Raw genomic sequence first — 19,645 nt, 5'->3', positions numbered from 1 at the left:
TGACCTAGAATGCTAACCTACATGATTAATGTCACAGCAGGCAGAGTGCCTCATGCTACAATCCTCTCCAAAAACACGGAGCTCTCCCTTTACCATTCACACTGCTGAAACATCTGATGGGACTGGAAATTCAAAGGCTTGTTTACATTCAAACAGGTGACAATTTTATTTGTTCAACAGAGACTAATGTTCACAGCTCAGTGGATCTATGGGAAAATGGGGGGGGGGGGGTTAAAAAGTGGTGATTTGTATAGACTGAACTTGTTACCAATAGAAACTTTAAAAAAAATAAAAAATGAAAAAAAATCTGTATCTTTTGATATTTATTGACAGTTTAAGTTTTTGTGGCACGAGAATATTGTGTGGATGCTGCAAACTTAATTTTCGTGGATTTGTGAGGACTACAGTTAACAGATCTCTGCAGGGTAAATCCAGACAGCTAGCTAGACTATCTGTCCAATCAGAGTTTTTGCTCACACGACTAAAACTACTTTTGAACGTACACATGTTCCACCAAAACAAGTTCCTTCCTGAGGCTATTTAGCAGAGGCACCGTCATTGCGTCTGTTGTTAGCGCTGCCTATGACAATTGGTTTAAAGAAATGCCAATAAACCAGAGCACGTTTTTCTCCCATCCCAGAATGCTGTGTGGACTAGCCAGACCCTCCTCCACAGCGCTGTGAAGGAAGGTCTGGCAAAGCTAGACTAATCAAAACACACCCAACCATCCTATAACAAAGTAGCTCACTGACTAGTTCACTTGTAACCTAGGCTAGAAAATCTGAGTTTAACATTCTTCATCTTTACCACTAAGACTTGACACAACCCAACCTTCTATTCAATATAGATTTTTAATTTGAGCTCATGCATTATTATACATGACCGTTACATTACAGGGCAGTTTTGATACAGTTCTTCAATCATTTGGTGACAGTCTTAATTAAACTAGTCATTGCAGTGCATTTTATCATGTGATTACACCTGGAGTCACGATAGATGACTCCAGCGCTAACCAAACAATCTGATTTAGTTAACATTGACATTTGATCTACATAATTAGATACATAGGCGCGACTGTTCAGAAGTTGTAAGCAATGTACAGTTAGCACAAAAGCAGCCTAGGAGAGCAACAGAGCACTGAAAAGACTATTTCATTGTAAGACTTAAATATAAGTCAAAAGAAACACTGGTCAAGAATCTGATCTGAAAGATTACAATTAAAAATGACAAGTGTAGCGATAGTTATCTCAGCCGATACAGAATGGTCCCTTCCCATAGCAGAGAGACTGTGACATTATTACAACTACATGACTTATTGGCAAGACATCTGTACATCGACTTCTTCCATTTGAAAGCTGATACTTTGGCTGCATTGTGCAATTTTGATAATATTCTGAATATTACAAAAGGCATTGATGTTATGGTAGCAAAACCCCAAAGTACACAGAATATGTTGAATGTACATGTTTCATTAAACTGAGTAATATATTAATATAATCCAAGTCTTTATTCAGGCTTAATCAGTATCTCAGGCTCATGATCAGATCCATGTTTGGTAAAGACAATATAATGTTCATTATCTGCTTCCTGCTGCCCAACACACGCCCGCTTATTACACTGGAATCATTTAAATAAAGATGGATGTGCTGTAGCGAGTGAGAGAGGATTTCTGGATCCTGAGGTGTACAACTCTGCCAGATACATCGCTCTCCAAGCAGACAGCAAGTCGGCAAACGTCTCTCCCTCCTTTCAGTGCACGGAACGATGAATTCATATCGGATTCAATCCCTTCCGCTGTACAAATTAAACATCTCGCGCCGATGGATTACTATAGGTGAGTGGTTGAACGTCTTCAGCAGCTTACTTCATGAGGATACGCGACCTTTTCTCTGCGCCCTCCTCAGCAGGTAGACCAGACCCTGAGCAACAAACGGCCACACCAGGAAGAGGACGACGGTCTGACCCGACACGTCAAACAGCCACCACTTCTCCTCCTGAGAGGAAAACCAAACATCCCATCATCTACCATGGAACACATGGTCAGGAGCATCCACCATACGGCCCCGGTTAAAACCAGGCATGGGCCACTTTACTGTAACTCAACATTACACATCTGACAACTTGCTGTCACTATGTATTCAGTTTAAAGACATTATCTTCAGTGTAGCATGTTTTAGAATAAAGTCAACAGTGTAGTGACAGACTGCAGAACTAAAGAAACTAACTTTAAAAGGGTAACTTTAAATCACCGTTTATTTATATGGAGTCTGGAGTTGGTGATGGGGATATCAGGGCTGTTTCATGTTAAACTAAAAGGATCTTACTCTTTAACTAAAAGCTCTATCTCTGTAGGGATCCTTTCATAATGTTGTCAGACTCTTAGAATATTAATCTGAGTCTGTCAGCGGCTAAAACAGAACTTTTAGTGGACGGAAATTGAAGGTGTGCAATTGCCCGTTAACATTACACTGCAGCTTGTTTGTCTCGCTTAATACCGGACCAATTTCAAAGATGGTTGCTGCTATCAGTCACTTATACACAAAAAACATGGTTAAAATAGGGTCCAGGTTGAAAAATACCAAAGATACCCTTTAACTACAGTACAGAATATGCCACAAGCTAGGGTGCTGCTTGTCTCTTACCTGCTCTTTTGAGGCTGAACACTGTAGACACGGTCTCCACTCTGAACTCTGGGCCTGTCACACAGAAACAGCAGTGAGCTTCAGTGCTGACGGCAGCTTAAAGGGTAAAGCCACTGATATGCTACATTTTTCTAGAAGAAATTCGTAGTCAACTAACACTCGTATGATTTTATTGACTAATCGTAATCAGTTGATTTAGTCAACAGATCTGTAAAACTGAGTTTTGTCCATAAAGAATCATGTGAATGCACCACATTAAACCACTATTGGTTTCTTCCTTATAACAACACCCCCACCTAGTCACTTTGCATTAACCTTCTTCCTGGACTATACATCTGCCCAATGCACATATTTTATATTTGCAAATTCTGCACTCAACCCACACCCGTTATTTTGTATGTATACATTTGTTTCTGTATTTATTGTTTATTTCATATTAATGTTTAATATGTCAGTATGTATGCACCATTCGCCAAGGCAAATTCCACATAAGTGGAACTTATTGTGGCGATATGCCCTTCTCGGATTCCGATTGGTGCTTACGTGTGTGGCGGCGAGCCTCTCCACCACCTCCAGCCGCTCCATCACGCTCCTCATGTCCTCCCGGAGCCTGCGCAGGGCCAGCATGATCTGCTGCTGGAGCTGGGCGTCCTGCAGCCTCTCTGCCCCCCCCTCCGAGCCGTCGCCTCCGCCTCGCCCAGCCCCTCCGCCCCCGCCCGGGGGCCCCCACCGAGGACCGCCCTGAGGAACACCGCCTACACACCCCACCACAGGATATTTAACCCTCATTATTCAGACATACAACACATACAGCCACGAGAACAACGGGGCTGAAAGGACCATGCAAACTAAGGGTTTTTAATTGTTTTATTTGTTTTTTACAATTAGGTTATTTATTTAATAATTTCATTTAGTTAACACTTTACTAGTATATAATCAGTCTTTGTTTTTGCATGTTAATGAAAAAATGTCATGACTAGTTCTAATAACTTCTTCAATTGGTTCACAAATATACATTTCTAGTTTTTACACAATATTGAACATTCCATACATGGCTGAGATCGATCTATCTACTACACATCAATATTGACGTTAGGGCTGTAGCGATACACTAATCTCACGATACGATACACGATATTCAGCTCACAATACAATATATATATATATCACGATATTGAAAGATATCTGAAAGATTTAGAAGGGGACAGAGTGATTTTGGTGACATCTTGTGAGTGTTCCATTTACTTGGATTTAATTAAACTGAAAACATCAATTACACAATATATGTCTCTGACTGGACAGAGAGTCTACAGCAGGGATCATCAACTACATTTCTTTCAGAATTTTTCTAAGCACTCTGGCGGCCGGACTTTCAAATAAAGAAAATAAAATGAATTTATACCTAATACGCCTATTCTTGTTCGAAATTTTCACTTTCTTACTGAATTAATGCTACTTTTTTTTTTTTTTTTTCACATGCATTAGTGTGAGCAAACTCCTAAAAAGACACTCCAATAATGATAAACGGGGGTTTTTTTACAAAAAAAGATCTCAGACTAGGAGGCAGTTCACTGAGGAGTGATGGTTAAAGTCTGTGATTATGGAAAAATAATTGTAGTATGCAGCATCCTGATTGGTGGAAAATGCTTGCAGAAAGAAAGGCTGTTGTCAGGTAAACATGTTACTGTCAAAGACGCTGAAGCGAAAAGTTGACGTGGAAAAGCCAAAAGCCCAGCTTTAAAGATGAATGGACTGATAAGCAGGCTATGCACTCGTCATGTAGGCCTCATTTGCAATGAAACGATGTTGTTGCAAAATAATACAACCATCATCATCATCATCACTCGAACATAACGATCGCGTCATTCACCTGCATATTAAGTAGCTCCAGATTGTCCGCTCTAGCGGAGAGTTTGGTTTGTTCAGCCAACGGTGAGGTTTACAAGAATTTGTCAAAATTTCCAGATTCCCGGCAACCTAAGATACACAGTTAGACTACAAACCGACAGCTTTTGTTTCAGGTTGTTTGTAAAAATTTGCTATTTGCAGAGTAGAGCTGTGTTTGCGTAAAACAGCGCGGTGGACAGAGCAGATTGAAATATGGCTTTCTACATGTTTATGCCGGTCTACACAGGTGAGTGCATTGATAAGTATTGACTTTCTACTCACGAAGGTTTAATTGTAGCCTATTTACAGAAAAGAGACCAGCGTGAGTTCATCTGCCCCAGCGGCCGTTGGTAACTCTGTATCGTTCCCAGTCAGGTGCTGTGTGTTAACACACACACACACACACACACACACACACACACACACACACACACACACACACACACACACCCCGCTCAGCAGTGTGTGTGGAGCTCAGGCATCGCTGTACAGAATCCCGGCATGTGAATAGAGATGTAAATACAGGCGGCTGGTTTTGCTCTAAATGCTTGAAATGATAAATAACAGAACGCATTTTTTCCTCCTTACATTTTGTGAATTCATGATTATTCTGCGGGCCAGACTAAAAGCTTTGTCAGCGGCCGCCCAGTTGACGTTGGCTGCTCTACAGCGACACTAGCGGCTGGCTGACCAAATCGCTCTTCCTGCAACGTGAACAGGGGTAAACACGGGGGATTTGAATGGGACTTATGTATCGATACTTGCAGCTTAAAAATCGATACTTTCTTGGGGAAAAAAAATATCGATTTATATCGCAGAATCGATAAAATTGCTCAGCCTTAATTGACGTAGATGTATTTGATAAAGAATGTTGTGATATTTGATATTCTCCGTATCGCCCGGCCCTACTTCCATATGTTAACAGCTTACGTTCTCTCCAGTTGTGGTAGGAACCTTCCCGCCCGGAGTCTCGACTCCTCCTGTTGGGACCCGGACCCTTCCCATCCTCGGCCCCCTCTCCACCGTGACCGGCCCCGACCTGTCGGACCTCCAGACCGCCTTCCAGCTGAAGGCTCCGGACAGGAGAGGACTCCGGCGACACATGGCCGTTGTGAAAACCATTGGTCTGGACTGGAACTGGAATCTGGTAAAAAAAAAAAAAAAAAAGCTTTGAAATAAGTCTTATTTGCAAATAGTGAAACTCCTGTACACTTTTATATTTCCTGTTCCTGCTCGGGGCCTGCCTGTTGGAGGATGTGAGCGAGTCGTACCGTCAGGTTGTCCAGTTGCTCCACTGAATCCACCGAGTCACAGAAGATCTCGCTCTCCGAGTCGCTGGTCAACACCAAACCCTCACACACACCCGAGTCTGCTATTCATAAAGGTGTTTGAAAAAGAAATTGACACATTTTTAGTGGATGGGTGTCATCTGGGTGAAAGCAAAGTTAAGACAACTGTTTTATAGTCTCTTAACTTTCTCTGGGATTACTCATTTGAAATGATGATACAACCGATGATACAGCACAGCCAGATTCAGCCATGATGAGGTTGTTCTGGTGTTTCACTGTGGGCTGAGGTCTCTACTAAAAGAGTTTCTGCAGGTTTCACCAAGTCAAATTTAAGACCTTTTTAAGACCATTATGAATGACATTTACGACCTTTATCACAACATCAACTGAGCCATAAATTCTTTTTTTTAAGCCAAACTTGCACTTCCCCTTTTATGTCTGTGGTACAATCCGAAAGAGACTCGCGCCAATAACACGAAAGCTGGTTGGCTGCAATAGAAGTAGCACGTTGGTCTCATTTGTAGTTTTGATACAGTGAAATTATAGTTGGACTACTGAAAGAAAGAACTACAATACCACGGAATAATAAAAAATAAAAAAGAAGAGCATTAGAGGTAGAGTTGCATTGACGGAGACCTGTTTAAAATAATTTAATTTATACTGTTTATTGATCCCCAGTGGGGAAATTACAATAAACGATTAAATTAAAAAGGGAACACAGCGACTTATTGGGACTTTAGCTTATTCACAGTATCCGGCTCCAACTAGCCTACTGCTCCCAATAAGTGACAAAATAACGCCAACATTTTCCTATTTACATGTTGTGATTTGTATAGTCACAGCATGTACAAATAACAAGGTCACATGACACACAGCCATCTTCTAACCGTATACATACTGGGAACTATATTCTCAGAAGGTGAAGCACTGCTACTTCTGCTAATTGGGCGGAGGGATTAGCACAACACCTGAAAAGCCCCATTGTTACTCTGCTCCTCCCCACAGGGCTTCTCAGGTGCTGCGAGCAAATCACTCCGCCCAAGTAGCAGCAGTAGCAGTGCTTAAGCTAAAATCCCAATAAGTTGGCGTGTTCCTTTAAGACCTAGAACGCAATACTTTCAGTTAATTTAAAGACTTTTTAAAGGCCCACAGAAACCCTGTAAAATGAGCTGGAAAGGCTGGTGCAGACCCAAACTTTTAAAAAGCAGACGACTTAGTGGATCCATTCATCACGTACCATTAGCGATGGTGTTGGCAGTGAGGTCTATAACCTCAGACAGGCTGAACTCGGGATCTGGGTCTGACCCGTCTGGAAGAGAAGAAGCTTCCTCAGGGCCACCGTGCTCCTGATCCTCATCCTTCATCTCTATTGGCCTGTCAGCATGCTCACTGCCTTTCAGACCTACAGTAAAGTAATGGACAAAGACCCTTTACATACAGCCACACGTCAAAGTGTCCATGAGCAAGGCACTGAACCCCAAGTCGCTCCCTGGATGCTGCATTTATAGCTGTCCACCGCTCCTACTACTTCGGAGGGGCTAAATGCAGTGATTAAAGTGATGGTTCGGAGTAATTTCACCCTAGGGTCCTTTGCACCATGACCTCGAGCCAAACACCCCCCCAGAAGCTTTTTTCACCTGGGTCTAACATTGGGAGAGTTAGCGTAGAGTAGCGTTAGCCGCTGAATAGCTTAGCGCAGAGGCTAATGGATCCGAAGTGTCTCTTAACATTACCCCACTAATAATGCCCAAAATGTTAGTAAGGTCTACACTAATTTATATAGTATGCCACAAAACGATGGATTGTAAAGTTGTGTAACTACACCAGAAGTTTATGAAAAACACTTGCCTGTGTTCTGCTTCGCTCTGCTGCTGCTGTTACTACCGGGTAGAGAGTGCTTAGGGACATCTACAAATTACAACACCGAAAGAGATGCAACAAAAATATTTATTAATTTAATGATTAAATAAGGTAATGTCTCCAAACTTACCTCAATTATTACTTGTCTCATGCTAGTTATACTACAGCACTTACTTTAAAAAATAAGTTAATTAAAAAATATTTTTGTTGCATCTCTTTCGCGTGTTGTAATTTGTAGATGTCCCTAAGCACTCGCCTCACAGCAGCAACAACAACAGCAGAGAGCAGAAGCCAGCAGGCAAGTGTTATTTACATAAACTTCTGGTGTACTTACAAACTTTACAATCCATCGTTTATGAGTGCATAACCTATATATACTAGTGTAGACCTTTGGTATCATTTCGGCATTATTAGTGGGTAATGTTAAGAGACACTTCGATCCATTAGCCTCTGCGTTAAGCTATTCAGCCGACACGCTACTCTACGCTAACTCTCCCAATGTTAGACCCAGGTGAAAAAAGCTTCTGGGGGGGGTGTTTGGCTCGAGGTCATGGTGCAAAGGACCCTAGGGTGAAATTACTCAACCATCACTTTAAAAAGGTCACTACACTGTATTGTGTGTATGGGACCAATTAAGAATGACGTTTCACTTCATTTCAAATCATGATAAAAAGATTAATTAATTTATTATTAAGCTGAGAAAATGAAATGTGTGTGGGCCGCCGAGACGCCTGAACATTAGGCCGGTTTCACACTGGCTGCGTGGCGTTTTCTGTCTTTACACACCAGAAACGGTTCGACGCGGCGCTGCTGCTAGCCTTTTCTGGACACATGGATGTTTCCCTTTGATAAAATGAAATGTTAAACATAAATATATATATATATATATATATATATATATATATATATATATATTATATAATATATACTGATTTGATTAGAGCAAAGACAACGTCGGCAAAATAGGCTACAGAATATTTCCTTCATGCAGGCAGCGTGTAAGCTCTAACCTGTTACCATGGGAGCCGAAATAAAAACGGACACGCCACACAGCTGACACGCTCACGCCACGCAGGCGGTGTGAAACGGCCCTTAGTGCTCTTGGAGTGGTGGCTAATCCTAATAAAATGAAATACTGATGTATGTGAAGTGTATCAGAAGTAGGGATCGACCAATGATTGATCCGGCCTATTATCGGAGCCGATATTTGGCAATTTGCAGATTATGTGTATGGGTGTTTTATTTGACCCATAAAGTTAATTGATTGATTGATTGAGCGGGCTACCTTGGCTCCGCTACAGCTCTGTAAGCAGTCTGCAACACCTGCAAACAAACTGTCAGCACGTTAAAACTTCAGGAAGCCATTTTGGTTTTTATTTATTCATTTTTCTGACTGTGTATTACGTTTTAAGGTTTCAGTTTTATTAAATAATTGCTTAAAGCATTTAAACAAACTTTGCATTTTTTTTTTTTTTTTAAAAAGGTAAATGCATATCGGCTCCAAATATCGCTTATTGGTTTCATTACCTACTAATAACCGGTTTTGGCCCTGAAAAATCAGTAACGGTTGACCCCTAATTAGAAGTAGTCCAGGCATTGGTCAATTCGTCAGGTGTGGAGCACACTGACAGAAGCAGATCTCATTTCTAATCAAATATCATCATCATCATCATCATCTCCCAGCAGATATCAGCTGCTCAGACAACGTCACTGACCTTCTCGGAGTGTGAGCAGGGAGTCCGGAGGCCGCGGCATGTCATCAATCACCAGGTAGAGAGGCTCGAAGTGGTGGAAGAGCGAGGCCGTCTTCTCAGTCATGGGTACGCTGTCGATGACCTGCCGAGTCAGTGGAAACCTTTATTGATCGCTGGGTTGTTCTGACCAGGCGGCACGCGCTCAGTCATTTTTGCATCCTCTTTTTAATGCCTCACTTCATGCTCACCATGCTACTGTGACCCAACACATGCAACCGTGGTAACAGCTGAATGTGGGCTTTGTGAGCCCCGACACATGGCCAAGCTGTTAGCATTCAACTGAGATTTCAGCTGCTGCTCTGCACTTCTTCAGAATGATTTATTCATTCTTTGGAGGCATTAATTAAAAATGTAATTTGTGTTTTCGTCTGCCGTGCGTATGGTGTGAATGCATGCCAGAAATGTTCCACGATCATGAGCGTATAATATTATATTCAACAGGGGTGTCACGATTCGACTTTGATTTTTTTTTTTTTTAAGCAGTGATGGTAATGCCACAATAAGATAGCAGTAGGGTACTTTGTAACAACAGCTCGAGTTCCTCAGAACCTTTTTTATTTTTATTTTTATTTTTTTAACGGTGCTGCGTTTAACAATGTGTGCCTGAAGGCACCATGGAGTCCCGTCGTAGCCCACATGCTTTACCTTGGCGGTTTGTTTCCATCACTCGCAGGAAGGCAAAATGTTGCCACACCAGTGACTTCAGGGGAGCAGGAGGATTCAAGTTAGTTCTCTTCTAAGGGCCGGTTCTAGCCTGCTATATTAGGGCGGGCTGTTAAAAATAGGTGGGCCACTTGGGCGGTAGGTAGCCCAGTGGTGGGAGATGCCAAATGACAGCTGGCAACCAGAAGGTTGTCAAAGTGAAGATCAGACGCAAACTAAGGCCTCTCCAGTGTATGGCTGTGTTTTAGCGTATGGGGTCTTTGCATGGGTTTAAAAGGGATACTTCACCGATTTAGCATTCAGCTTTGTATCAGTAGAAACCCGATAGTATTTCTGAATGACCGTGCCTCCCTCCCTCATGTCCCCCTGAGACGAGAGATTTCTGCATTTGGGGCCTGGAAAAAATCTTCCGAGGACGTAAAATGACGATTTTTGCGTCATTGGAAGATTTTTGGGCCAGAGGCAAGGACTACAGCCAGTAGTAGCTAGTAGGATCTACTTCCGTATGTTTTCAACACGCCCACAGGGGGTTGGACTGCCGAGTCTGGCGAGGTATTCAATGAAAACGACTGTCAGCCATCTTGAATCTTCGCTAAACAGGCTTTCGGTTTTCAGCAGAAAACATTTACAACAATTATCTGCATTCAAACTACCGGACGTGTGTACCACCGGGATACATCGGTACAGATCGGAGAATATGGAGGAAACGTTATTACAGACGCAATACTCGGCACACTACGTGAGCTTCGGCTCGCACGGAGACCAGCGGTGTCGCTCACGTCTCGCTAGCCGCTAGGGGACATCCTCATCGGCTAGGTGGAAAGCTAACGCGTAGCTGTCCACCTGTCCCAGCCATCCTGCTTGCAAGTGTCTGCTCATTAAACAACAAGCTGGACTACATCCTCCTTCAACGAAAACTCCTGCTGTGTTTTTGTTGTTGTGGAAACATGCCTGAACAACAGTGTACCGGAACCGGGACTATCCAGCTACCAGGCTGCTCTCACCGGCCCGTGGAGGTGGGCTGTGTTAAACGGACTGGTGTAGAAATAAAATCCAACTAGCTACTGCTAACTGCTGGTGGAGCTTGTGACTGTTAAATGCCGACCATTCGACATTCCACGCTAATTCACGGCTGTGTTTATACTCTGTGTTTAGCTACACCAATGCTAGTATAGTAGCTGAACTTTTACGGATCCTGCTTGCAAGTGTCCGCTCATTTAGACCACAAACTGGACTACATCCAACGTCAACGACACTCCCAACGTGAGTTCAGAGACTGCCGTGTTTTTGTTGTTGTGGAAACCTGCCTGAATAGTGTACCGGACTGTCCAGCTACCAGGCCTGCTAGCCCTCCGAGCTAGAGACGCTCTGTCGCCAGGTAAAAGAGGTGGGCTGTGTTAACACCCAGTGGCGCAGAAATGTGGCGATTTGTATCCATTTAACTGCTAACTGCTGGTGGAGTTTGTGACTGTTAAATGCCGACCATTCTACATTACACACTAATTCACGGCTGTGTTTATGCTCGGTGTTTACAGCCCACCAAGCGCTAATGCTAGTATGCGTTAGCTGAACTTTACAGAGCATATAAAGTGTGTGTACTAAATGTAGCCCGTTTCGTATGTCGTTTTTATATAATGTCGTTTTTATATATGTTAAATGTGTAACACCACTTGAGTCACGATGAAACGTTTCGTGTATATGGTTGAAATGACAATAAAACACGCTTGAGTTGAGTTGAATGCCTCTGTCGGTCTGTCAAGCGGTAGGCGTGGCTTGGGAGTGGACTCAAAGCAACGAAGCAGGTGCATTCTGGGATTTGGTGTTTTTCATCCATATAAGACCAAAACACATTTTCTGGCTTTTCTCGGCCTAGAAGGCACCAATTTCAATTTTTTTTTCACATTTCTACTACATAAGTGACCCAATTTAAAGATATATTCAGCTTTCCAGCGGTGAAATATTCCTTTAACACAAAAGAATAATTTCTCCAAAAAATAAAGTATTTTATTCTAATTTATAAAAAACAATTTGAAGCAGGGAAGTTGTGAAGCACCATTTGTAAGTTTTCTGGTAGGTTAATTTACCCTAAACTAAAAAAAATCTCATCTAGATTTCGACATAAACAACTTCATAAAATGTATTTTCATTGGATGAGATTACTAAAACCTAATCCAGTGAGACTTCTCCCCATAGTCTTTCTCAGTCATCGCTCTTCGGCAGCGGCCATGGTGTGTTGAATAGTCAAGCTGCAGGCTACCGCTAAGCTAACTTTACCCTGTGTCTTTAGCTGCACGCTACTAGCTGGTAAGCCACGCAGTGGTTTTTTTTTTCTTCCGACGTGGCCGGGGAGGAGAGAAACAAAATACTGGGGACATCGCCAATCCTTCTTTGGATTTCAATCATCAAAAGCTCATTTCGATCAATTTGGTGGCACCCATATTACATGAATGAAATACATTGGTCACGTACCTCCTGTGCTACTTTCTTCATCTCGTCCACGTATGCTGCCATGGCACTCTCACTGCTCATCTCTCCCAGGCGTCTCCAGGCATCCCTGACACAGACACCATCACACCACATCCGATTAAACTGCAGTACTTTTCACCATAGAGTGGACTGTACTACGCCATGTGAATTCTCAGCCAATTTTTGCAGTGTCCCAAAAATGAGACTTGGATAAATAACGCACATGGTTGCCTAACACAAAATGTAGTCCTTCAAGATTGGATTAGCAATGACACCATCTCATCCGTCAGTGTCAATTCATGTTGCCCTTTAACATTTGTTGGTTACTATTCATCTAAGGGGCCATCCACACGGAGACGCTTTTTGGTGCAAACGCACGTTTAGCATCATTTGGGCCGATCGTCCAAACAAATCCTGTAAACGCACTGCCAGAAAACGCACTTTTTTGAAACCTGGTCCCAGGGTGAAAAAAATCGAAAAAGGCTCCCTTTTGGCTTCGTTTGGACGGCGAAGCCGCATACTTGCGTATCAATGATGTCATCGCCACACCCCTCGACCTCTTACCCGCACTAGCGCTAGTGCATGTCATGGCCACTACAAGTGGAATTAGACAACTTATTAAAGTGATGGTTCGGAGTAATTTCACCCTAGGGTCCTTTGCACCATGACCTCGAGCCAAACACCCCCCCAGAAGCTTTTTTCACCTGGGTCGAACATTGGGAGAGTTAGCTAGAGTAGCGTTATCAGCTGAATAGCTTAGCGCAGGGGCTAATGGACCCACATTTGTATCTCGGAAATGACCCCACTAATAATGCCCGAAATGATACCAAACGTCTACACTAGTACATATAGGTTATGTATAGAGATGTTCCGATACCGATACCAGTATCGGTATCGGCTCCGATACTGCCTAAAACGCTGGTATCGGGAAGTACTGGAGTTTATGCACCGATCCGATACCACGTAATGAAGCCCTAAAGAAAATCTACGTTAAAGTAGTTTATTTATGTTCTTTTTCATTATAACTATAAAAGAAAGTTCTGGGGCATTCCTTGTTTGCGTTTGTTCATGTTTCACAAAGAGTTTAATCTGAGCCAGACCGACAACAAAGAAAGAAATCATATCACATCCATACAGAGATAGTAGTATACAGATGTTAAAACATAATGAAATATATGACTCACTGGTATCGGATCGGTACTCGGTATCGGCCGATACGCAAGTTCAGGTATCGGAATCGGTATCGGGAAGCAAAAAAGTGGTATCGGACCATCTCTAGTTATGTACTCATAAAACGATGGATTGGAAAGTTTGTAAGTACACCAGAAGTTTATGAACACTTGCCTGCTCTCTTCTGCTCTCTGTTGCTGCTGCTGCTACCTGCAGTTAGACGAGTGCTTAGGGCCGTCTACAAATTACTACACCGAAAAGAGATACAACAAAAATATGTATTAATTTAATGATTAAATAAGGTAATGTCTCCAAACTTACCTCAATTATTACTTGTCTCTACTACAGCACTTACTTAAAAAAAAAAAAAAGTTAAATTAAAAAATATTTTTGTTGCATCTCTTTTCAGTGTTGTAATTTGTAGACGGCCCTAACTGTACGTACACACCGCCGCCGACTTGAGCTGCAAAGAAGCTCTGGCCGCCCTGTCGAGGACGCCTGTCCAAAAGTACGGGGAAGCTTATTGACGCTTTGGCCGCTCTGACGTAGCAGCATTCATCGATCATGTTCAACACACGATTGAAGAAAAAGCACAAGCAGCCACTGCACGGCCAATACACTGACACTAGAAACCTTTTATGAATTACATATATAATGACAGAATTTGTATTGTTTGTAGGTCGCGGCGGTGTCTGTTAGCAGTTAGCTCGCTCGTTAGCCGCTGAACCGCAGCAGAATGCAGGCAGAGCGAGCAGCTGCCAGCTGTTGATCCGTGCAGGACTTCACCATGAGCGGACTGTTTAGAGACCATGTGACCAGCAGGTAACGTTAACTGGTCCCTATACGCAAACAACGTCATATCATAAATGATAGGGGAAACCAGCAACGGCCATTATGAGATTTTCTTCATTTTCATGGAACTAATGTCTTGGTAGGAACAAAAGTTTACATCGTATGTTTCTCTGGGATCAGCCAGCGCGAACAACGTCTATATTCCGATTGGTTGCTGCCGTTTGCCGCTGCTTGCCGCTGAACCGCGTCATAGCTCATTACCATAAAGTTGACCAAAGTTCAACTTTCTGATTGACGCACTGGACGCTCAAAACGCCCAAAACACGACGCTCCTTGCAGCTGAGAGAAGCTTCCATTGAAAATGAACGACTTCCGGTATTTTTAGAAGCTCAAGTCGGCGGCGGTGTGTACGTACAGTAAGCACTCGTCTTACAGAAGCAACAACAACAGCAGCAGAGAGCAGAAGCCAGCAGGCAAGTGTTATTTACATAAACTTCTGGTGTACTTACAAACTTTCCAATCCATCATTTTATGAGTGCATAACCTATATGTACTAGTGTAGACGTTTGGTATCATTTTGGGTATTATTAGTGGGGTCATTTAAGAGATACAAACGTGGGTCCATTAGCCCCTGCGCTAAGCTATTCAGCTGATAACGCTACTCTACGCTAACTCTCCCAATGTTAGACCCAGGTGAAAAAAGCTTCTGGGGGGGGTGTTTGGCTCGAGGTCATGGTGCAAAGGACCCTAGGGTGAAATTACTCCGAACCATCACTTTAACTAGCTAGCTAGCTAATCTGTCTCCTTATAAACTCCTTGAACGGATTATAGTAAACTTTTAGCACGGCTTATTGTAGAAAGGCTACCGCAAGAAAAACGTGTAGATTATCAAAAATACATTGGATCATCTTTGTTTGTTTGACTGGCGATGTTAGCTAGCGCGCTGCAATCACGTCCGATGGCAGACAGAATTGCAAAATAAAAAAGCTAGTCATGTCATGATGGTAAGTGGAAGTGACTATGCGCTTCTTCTCCGTTTTTTGGTGAATTTCTGTAGCAGAAACAGCGCCGCCTATAGGCCTGGAATATGAAGTAGCGCATTGAGTCTTTTGGACGCACATTTTTTGACACGGTTCCAGGGAAGACGGGTAAAAAAAAAAAGATGATTTTGGTACGTGTGGACGTGGCCTTAGAATTCCAACAACACAAAACTACCTTACAGAGATTATAAAAAAAAATTAAAAAAAATTAAAAAAAAAACTGGCTAGCACAAAACTGCTTCATACACAACATATTCAACCGAATCTAAGCATCCCTACATTGAAGACCTACCTTTATGGGTTTTAAAATATGGATTACTTTTAAGGCCCCTTATTTGATTATTGATAATGCCATAATTTTAATTTTAGAGTAAAAACACATTACTTTACTTCCAAATACACTGGCAGGACTACCCAAAAAAATACCAACAGGTAGCATTGAGAGCGCTAACAAGAACAGAATATGTGGTGGGACAGGAAATCTACCAAACGTATGGTTCATTTCAGGAAGCCATTATTCATTTGACAATAGTGTATAGGGTTTCATCTCTTCATTAACATTCTTAATTAGGTGTGGAACTAATGAGTATTTTAATTTCTCATTAGTCTGTTGATTTAGATTTTGTATTTAAACATATAGGCTAGTCTACAAAATGTCAACCAAAGCTACTCAATGTATAATAATATAAAACAAAGAAAATCACCAAATCCTCACTAAGACAAGCTGGAAGAGAGAATTGATGGAATTTGTCCTAAAAAAAAAGAAATTTAATTGATCAAGCAACGCAACTAACCATTTCAGCACCATGTTAAATACCGAGAAAGTTTCATCACAATTTCCCAATTAAATTCACTCTAATTCTATCAGAATCGTGGGATGTTTTGGAATCACCAGAGGCCTCACAATACAATATCATCCCGATACTTGTCACAATACGATATTATTGCGATTTTAAACATATTGCAATATTCTGCGATATATTGCAATTTATTACCTTTTTTCCGACTTCAATTTTTTCCCCAATTTCAAATGATGTCCCCAAAAGGAAACTTTGTCAACATCTGTTTTGTCTCTGTTCATCTCACTTCAATTGTATTGCTGCAAAATGGGATTGTCAAGCAGACAAACTGACCAACACATTCTTTTATTATGAACATAATAGAATAAATATCGCGATACTATGCCGTAATTATTTTTTCTCCCACCCCTACTATGCAGTATGCTCTACAGAAAGACAAGATACACACAATCGAATGTTTGCTTAAAGCAGCAATCCGTTTAAGGATTAGTTTACAGCTTTTTAATCTGTTAGGAGTCAACTGAACTGACCGGATACGTTCGTGACCTAGTCAAGTTCAAACCCCTCATTAGCCTCAGTGTTAGGCCATGTGTCCAATCAAGATTTCCTTAAACAAGACACTGATCCTCTCTCCATCAAAATACTGAGTAACACAACTTCTGTTGACTTCAGTAGAACTATAAGTCTGCATGAAGCTGTGCCCCAACTTGCAATATAAAACCAATGCTGCTGCTCCTAATAAACAACTAACAGGTCTTTGGCTTGAAACCTTCAACAAAAGCCCTCTAGGACACTTGTTGACAAGGCGTGGAGATTAGCTAAATTACCTGGGATTTATACCTGCAGACTAACTAACCCACAGAGAGAATATCACACCAAACTCCATGCAAAAATGTAGATACAAATGTGTTTCGCAATCTCTGCTGGCCAAATTAAAATTAAAAAAACCACATTCAAAAAATGATGTACAGCATAAACTGCATGGCGTTCTTTTGGAATAATTAAGAAGAGCACTTACAAGAGCAACTAAATAGCTGATGTGTCTGCTACTGAAAACTAACCAGACTCTGATTACAATGACATAGCCTACATACACATACAGACCATTTGTAGCGACCCACTGGGTCCCAGAAGCCAGGTCGAGACACTGTACAGGGTCCACACACCGCCTGCTTGTACAGACTGTAGAAACGCAGCATGACGTCATAGGATGGCTGGTACGAACCTGCAAGATAACAGACTAGGTGGGTCTGCTTATTTCTTCATTTACCTGGACAAGGGGAAACCGGAAAGGTCCGCAGATTGTTAGGGACTATGGGGGTCACATTTCAGTTGTCATGGGCAGACACATACATGAGTATAGAATTGGGAAACTAGAAGCTCATTTTCATTTTAGGTGATTGGAAACAAGTGTTCAGAAATTTGAGAGTTCATGTTTCTTGTTTACATATTCAATAGAACTGAGAATATTAATCAATGAATGCAATAACATTGTGTCACCAGTTTTTACCAGTGGCGTTTGGTCACTGTTCTTTAAAAACAGCCAAAAAATAAAAAGACAGTTTAGTGTTGCCTTCTTATTTACAACAGTACATATTGGATAGAATGTTCAACAAATCACGAGGAGCCACTTTTTTATTTACATAAAAATAATAAAAATATGACGTGACAGACTGCATTCAAAGTTCTGATCCACAAGATAATTAGGTCTTACATTACGCTGGCTGATACATTTGGCTACACTAAGCCACCTGGCTTTGGTTTTACACTCTCTGCGCTCAAAAAGAGCACAGCGTGCATCACAGCTGCACTAACAGGTCACCTGCCCCAAGGCTTCTGGGTAACACAGTCCAACCCTACAATAATAAGGATACCGTTTGTACAGTCTAGCCAGCAGCAAACTTTCTGACACGTGGTGTGTGAGACAATTCACAGAAGAGGATTAGGGCCACATGTGAGAAAATGTGGCCATAGGCTATAAAACACAGTTCAAATGCAAATATTTTATACTTGCCTTGATGAAGGCCACACGGCCAAAACGGGTTTTCTTGTTTTAATGATTAAGCCAAGAAATAGAATAAAGGCTTTTTAAACTTTGCCCTCCTGAGTGCCTTAGTGTCCTTGAACCCATGTGAAAAAAATGTATTTGAGATGAGAGTTTAAAGTCAGAATTTTGAGTTTTTTTTGTTTTGTTTTTTAATCTCAGAATTCTGACCTTTTTTTTGTCTTAAAAAAAAAAAAGAAGTCAGAATTGTGACATTATTCTCAGAATCCTGAGATTCTTTTTTCACATATGGCCCTAATCCTCTTCCGTAGATAATGATATGGCTGGTAAAAGGCTATATACCATTTTTGGGGAGGTTATGGATCACATCCACAGCAGCCTGAAACCGTTTCTGGTGATCAAGCACAGGCTCTGCCATCGCCAGGACTGGCATGGCTTGTTCTATCTCGCTGGAGGGGACGAGTTCAACCGGGGCCGAGAGAGCACGTAAACACAGCTGGAGCAGGAAAAGTCAGTTAACGTTAGGAGAATGGAATCAAAAACTTAGCTACATTACATGACACACATTTTCATCTAATGTTATGTCGCATGCAACATGTAACGTATTGTGTGTAATGTATTTATTTCACCCTGCTTTTTTAATATGCATATCATTATGTTCTGCTGCACACTTCTGCCGAGAAACACCGTATTATTAAATCCAAGTTTTGTCTGATAAGACTAGCTAACGTTAAACAACAATACCAAGAACAACATGGGACTTAGCTGAGTTAGCTAACTTAGCCATGAACGGTTAGCTAACGTTAACCAAGTTAGTGAACCCCGGTGTAGCTTAGCACTAGTTAGCTTGGTAACTTGTCTTACCTCACTTGCTGCGTGTCCTGCCACTTGCCATCACCAGCACGATTGGTCTCAGTTAGAGACTACAACTCAACGTAGCTAGCTAAACGCTCCCTGAGCCCGTTGGGAATTGTGGTTTCGGCTATTTATGCGTTTACTTTCTTTGACGCTAAAGTTTAATTACGACACTGCCTAGGTAGTTGTCTGGCTCTGGCTCTGGCTCTGGCTGGGACCGGGAACCGTGGACCTGGACAGAGCGGACCAATCATCTCCGGCCACTCCGGGATGTAGTTTATAAAGACGACTTCCGTGTCAAATCACATGACACGTATTTGACTACGCCCACTTGCACATTCAAAGTGACCCTAAAACATGTATTATTATTATTATTATTATTATTATTATTATTATTATTATTATTATTGTTATTGTCATTA

The 19,645-nt window shown here is 41.8% G+C and overlaps 1 protein-coding gene across 4 annotated transcripts; it reads right to left on the bottom strand.

The window, feature by feature from the left end:
* Positions 1 to 832: 832 nt before the first annotated feature.
* acbd4 (acyl-CoA binding domain containing 4) lies at positions 833 to 19,506 on the bottom strand. Of its 4 annotated transcripts, none has more exons than XM_039788909.1 (11): positions 19,233 to 19,504; positions 18,711 to 18,864; positions 17,468 to 17,588; positions 12,565 to 12,649; positions 9,394 to 9,514; positions 7,056 to 7,220; positions 5,801 to 5,901; positions 5,460 to 5,673; positions 3,186 to 3,397; positions 2,643 to 2,696; positions 833 to 1,994 (listed from the first exon to the last, which is right to left on the bottom strand). In XM_039788909.1, exons 2-11 carry the CDS (start codon positions 18,799 to 18,801, stop codon positions 1,866 to 1,868), a joined length of 1,293 nt encoding a protein of 430 aa, XP_039644843.1. In that variant the 5' UTR covers positions 18,802 to 18,864; positions 19,233 to 19,504; the 3' UTR covers positions 833 to 1,865. The 4 variants fall into 4 exon arrangements, with proteins under 4 accessions (XP_039644843.1, XP_039644844.1, XP_039644846.1 ...); XM_039788910.1 differs by having other exon boundaries at positions 5,801 to 5,898; positions 19,233 to 19,502; XM_039788912.1 differs by lacking the exon at positions 18,711 to 18,864 and having other exon boundaries at positions 19,233 to 19,506.
* Positions 19,507 to 19,645: the final 139 nt, after the last annotated feature.

Source organism: Perca fluviatilis, chromosome 21 (genome assembly GCF_010015445.1).
Source record: "Perca fluviatilis chromosome 21, GENO_Pfluv_1.0, whole genome shotgun sequence".
Taxonomy (NCBI): domain Eukaryota; kingdom Metazoa; phylum Chordata; class Actinopteri; order Perciformes; family Percidae; genus Perca; species Perca fluviatilis.
Note: the sequence above shows the minus strand (reverse complement) of the source record. Positions and strands in the feature narration are given on the sequence as shown.

Bases quoted from the DNA above. Each gene is read 5' to 3' on its own strand.
- acbd4 (XM_039788909.1), bottom strand. From the start codon at position 18,801: ATGCCAGTCCTGGCGATGGCAGAGCCTGTGCTTGATCACCAGAAACGG. The intron at 5,902-7,055 runs GTACGTGATGAA...CTTTATGAATAG, and splicing joins TGCCAACACCATCGCTAATG to CAGACTCGGGTGTGTGTGAG. The intron at 3,398-5,459 runs GTAAGCTGTTAA...TGGGGTGTGTAG, and splicing joins CTACCACAACTGGAGAGAAC to GCGGTGTTCCTCAGGGCGGT.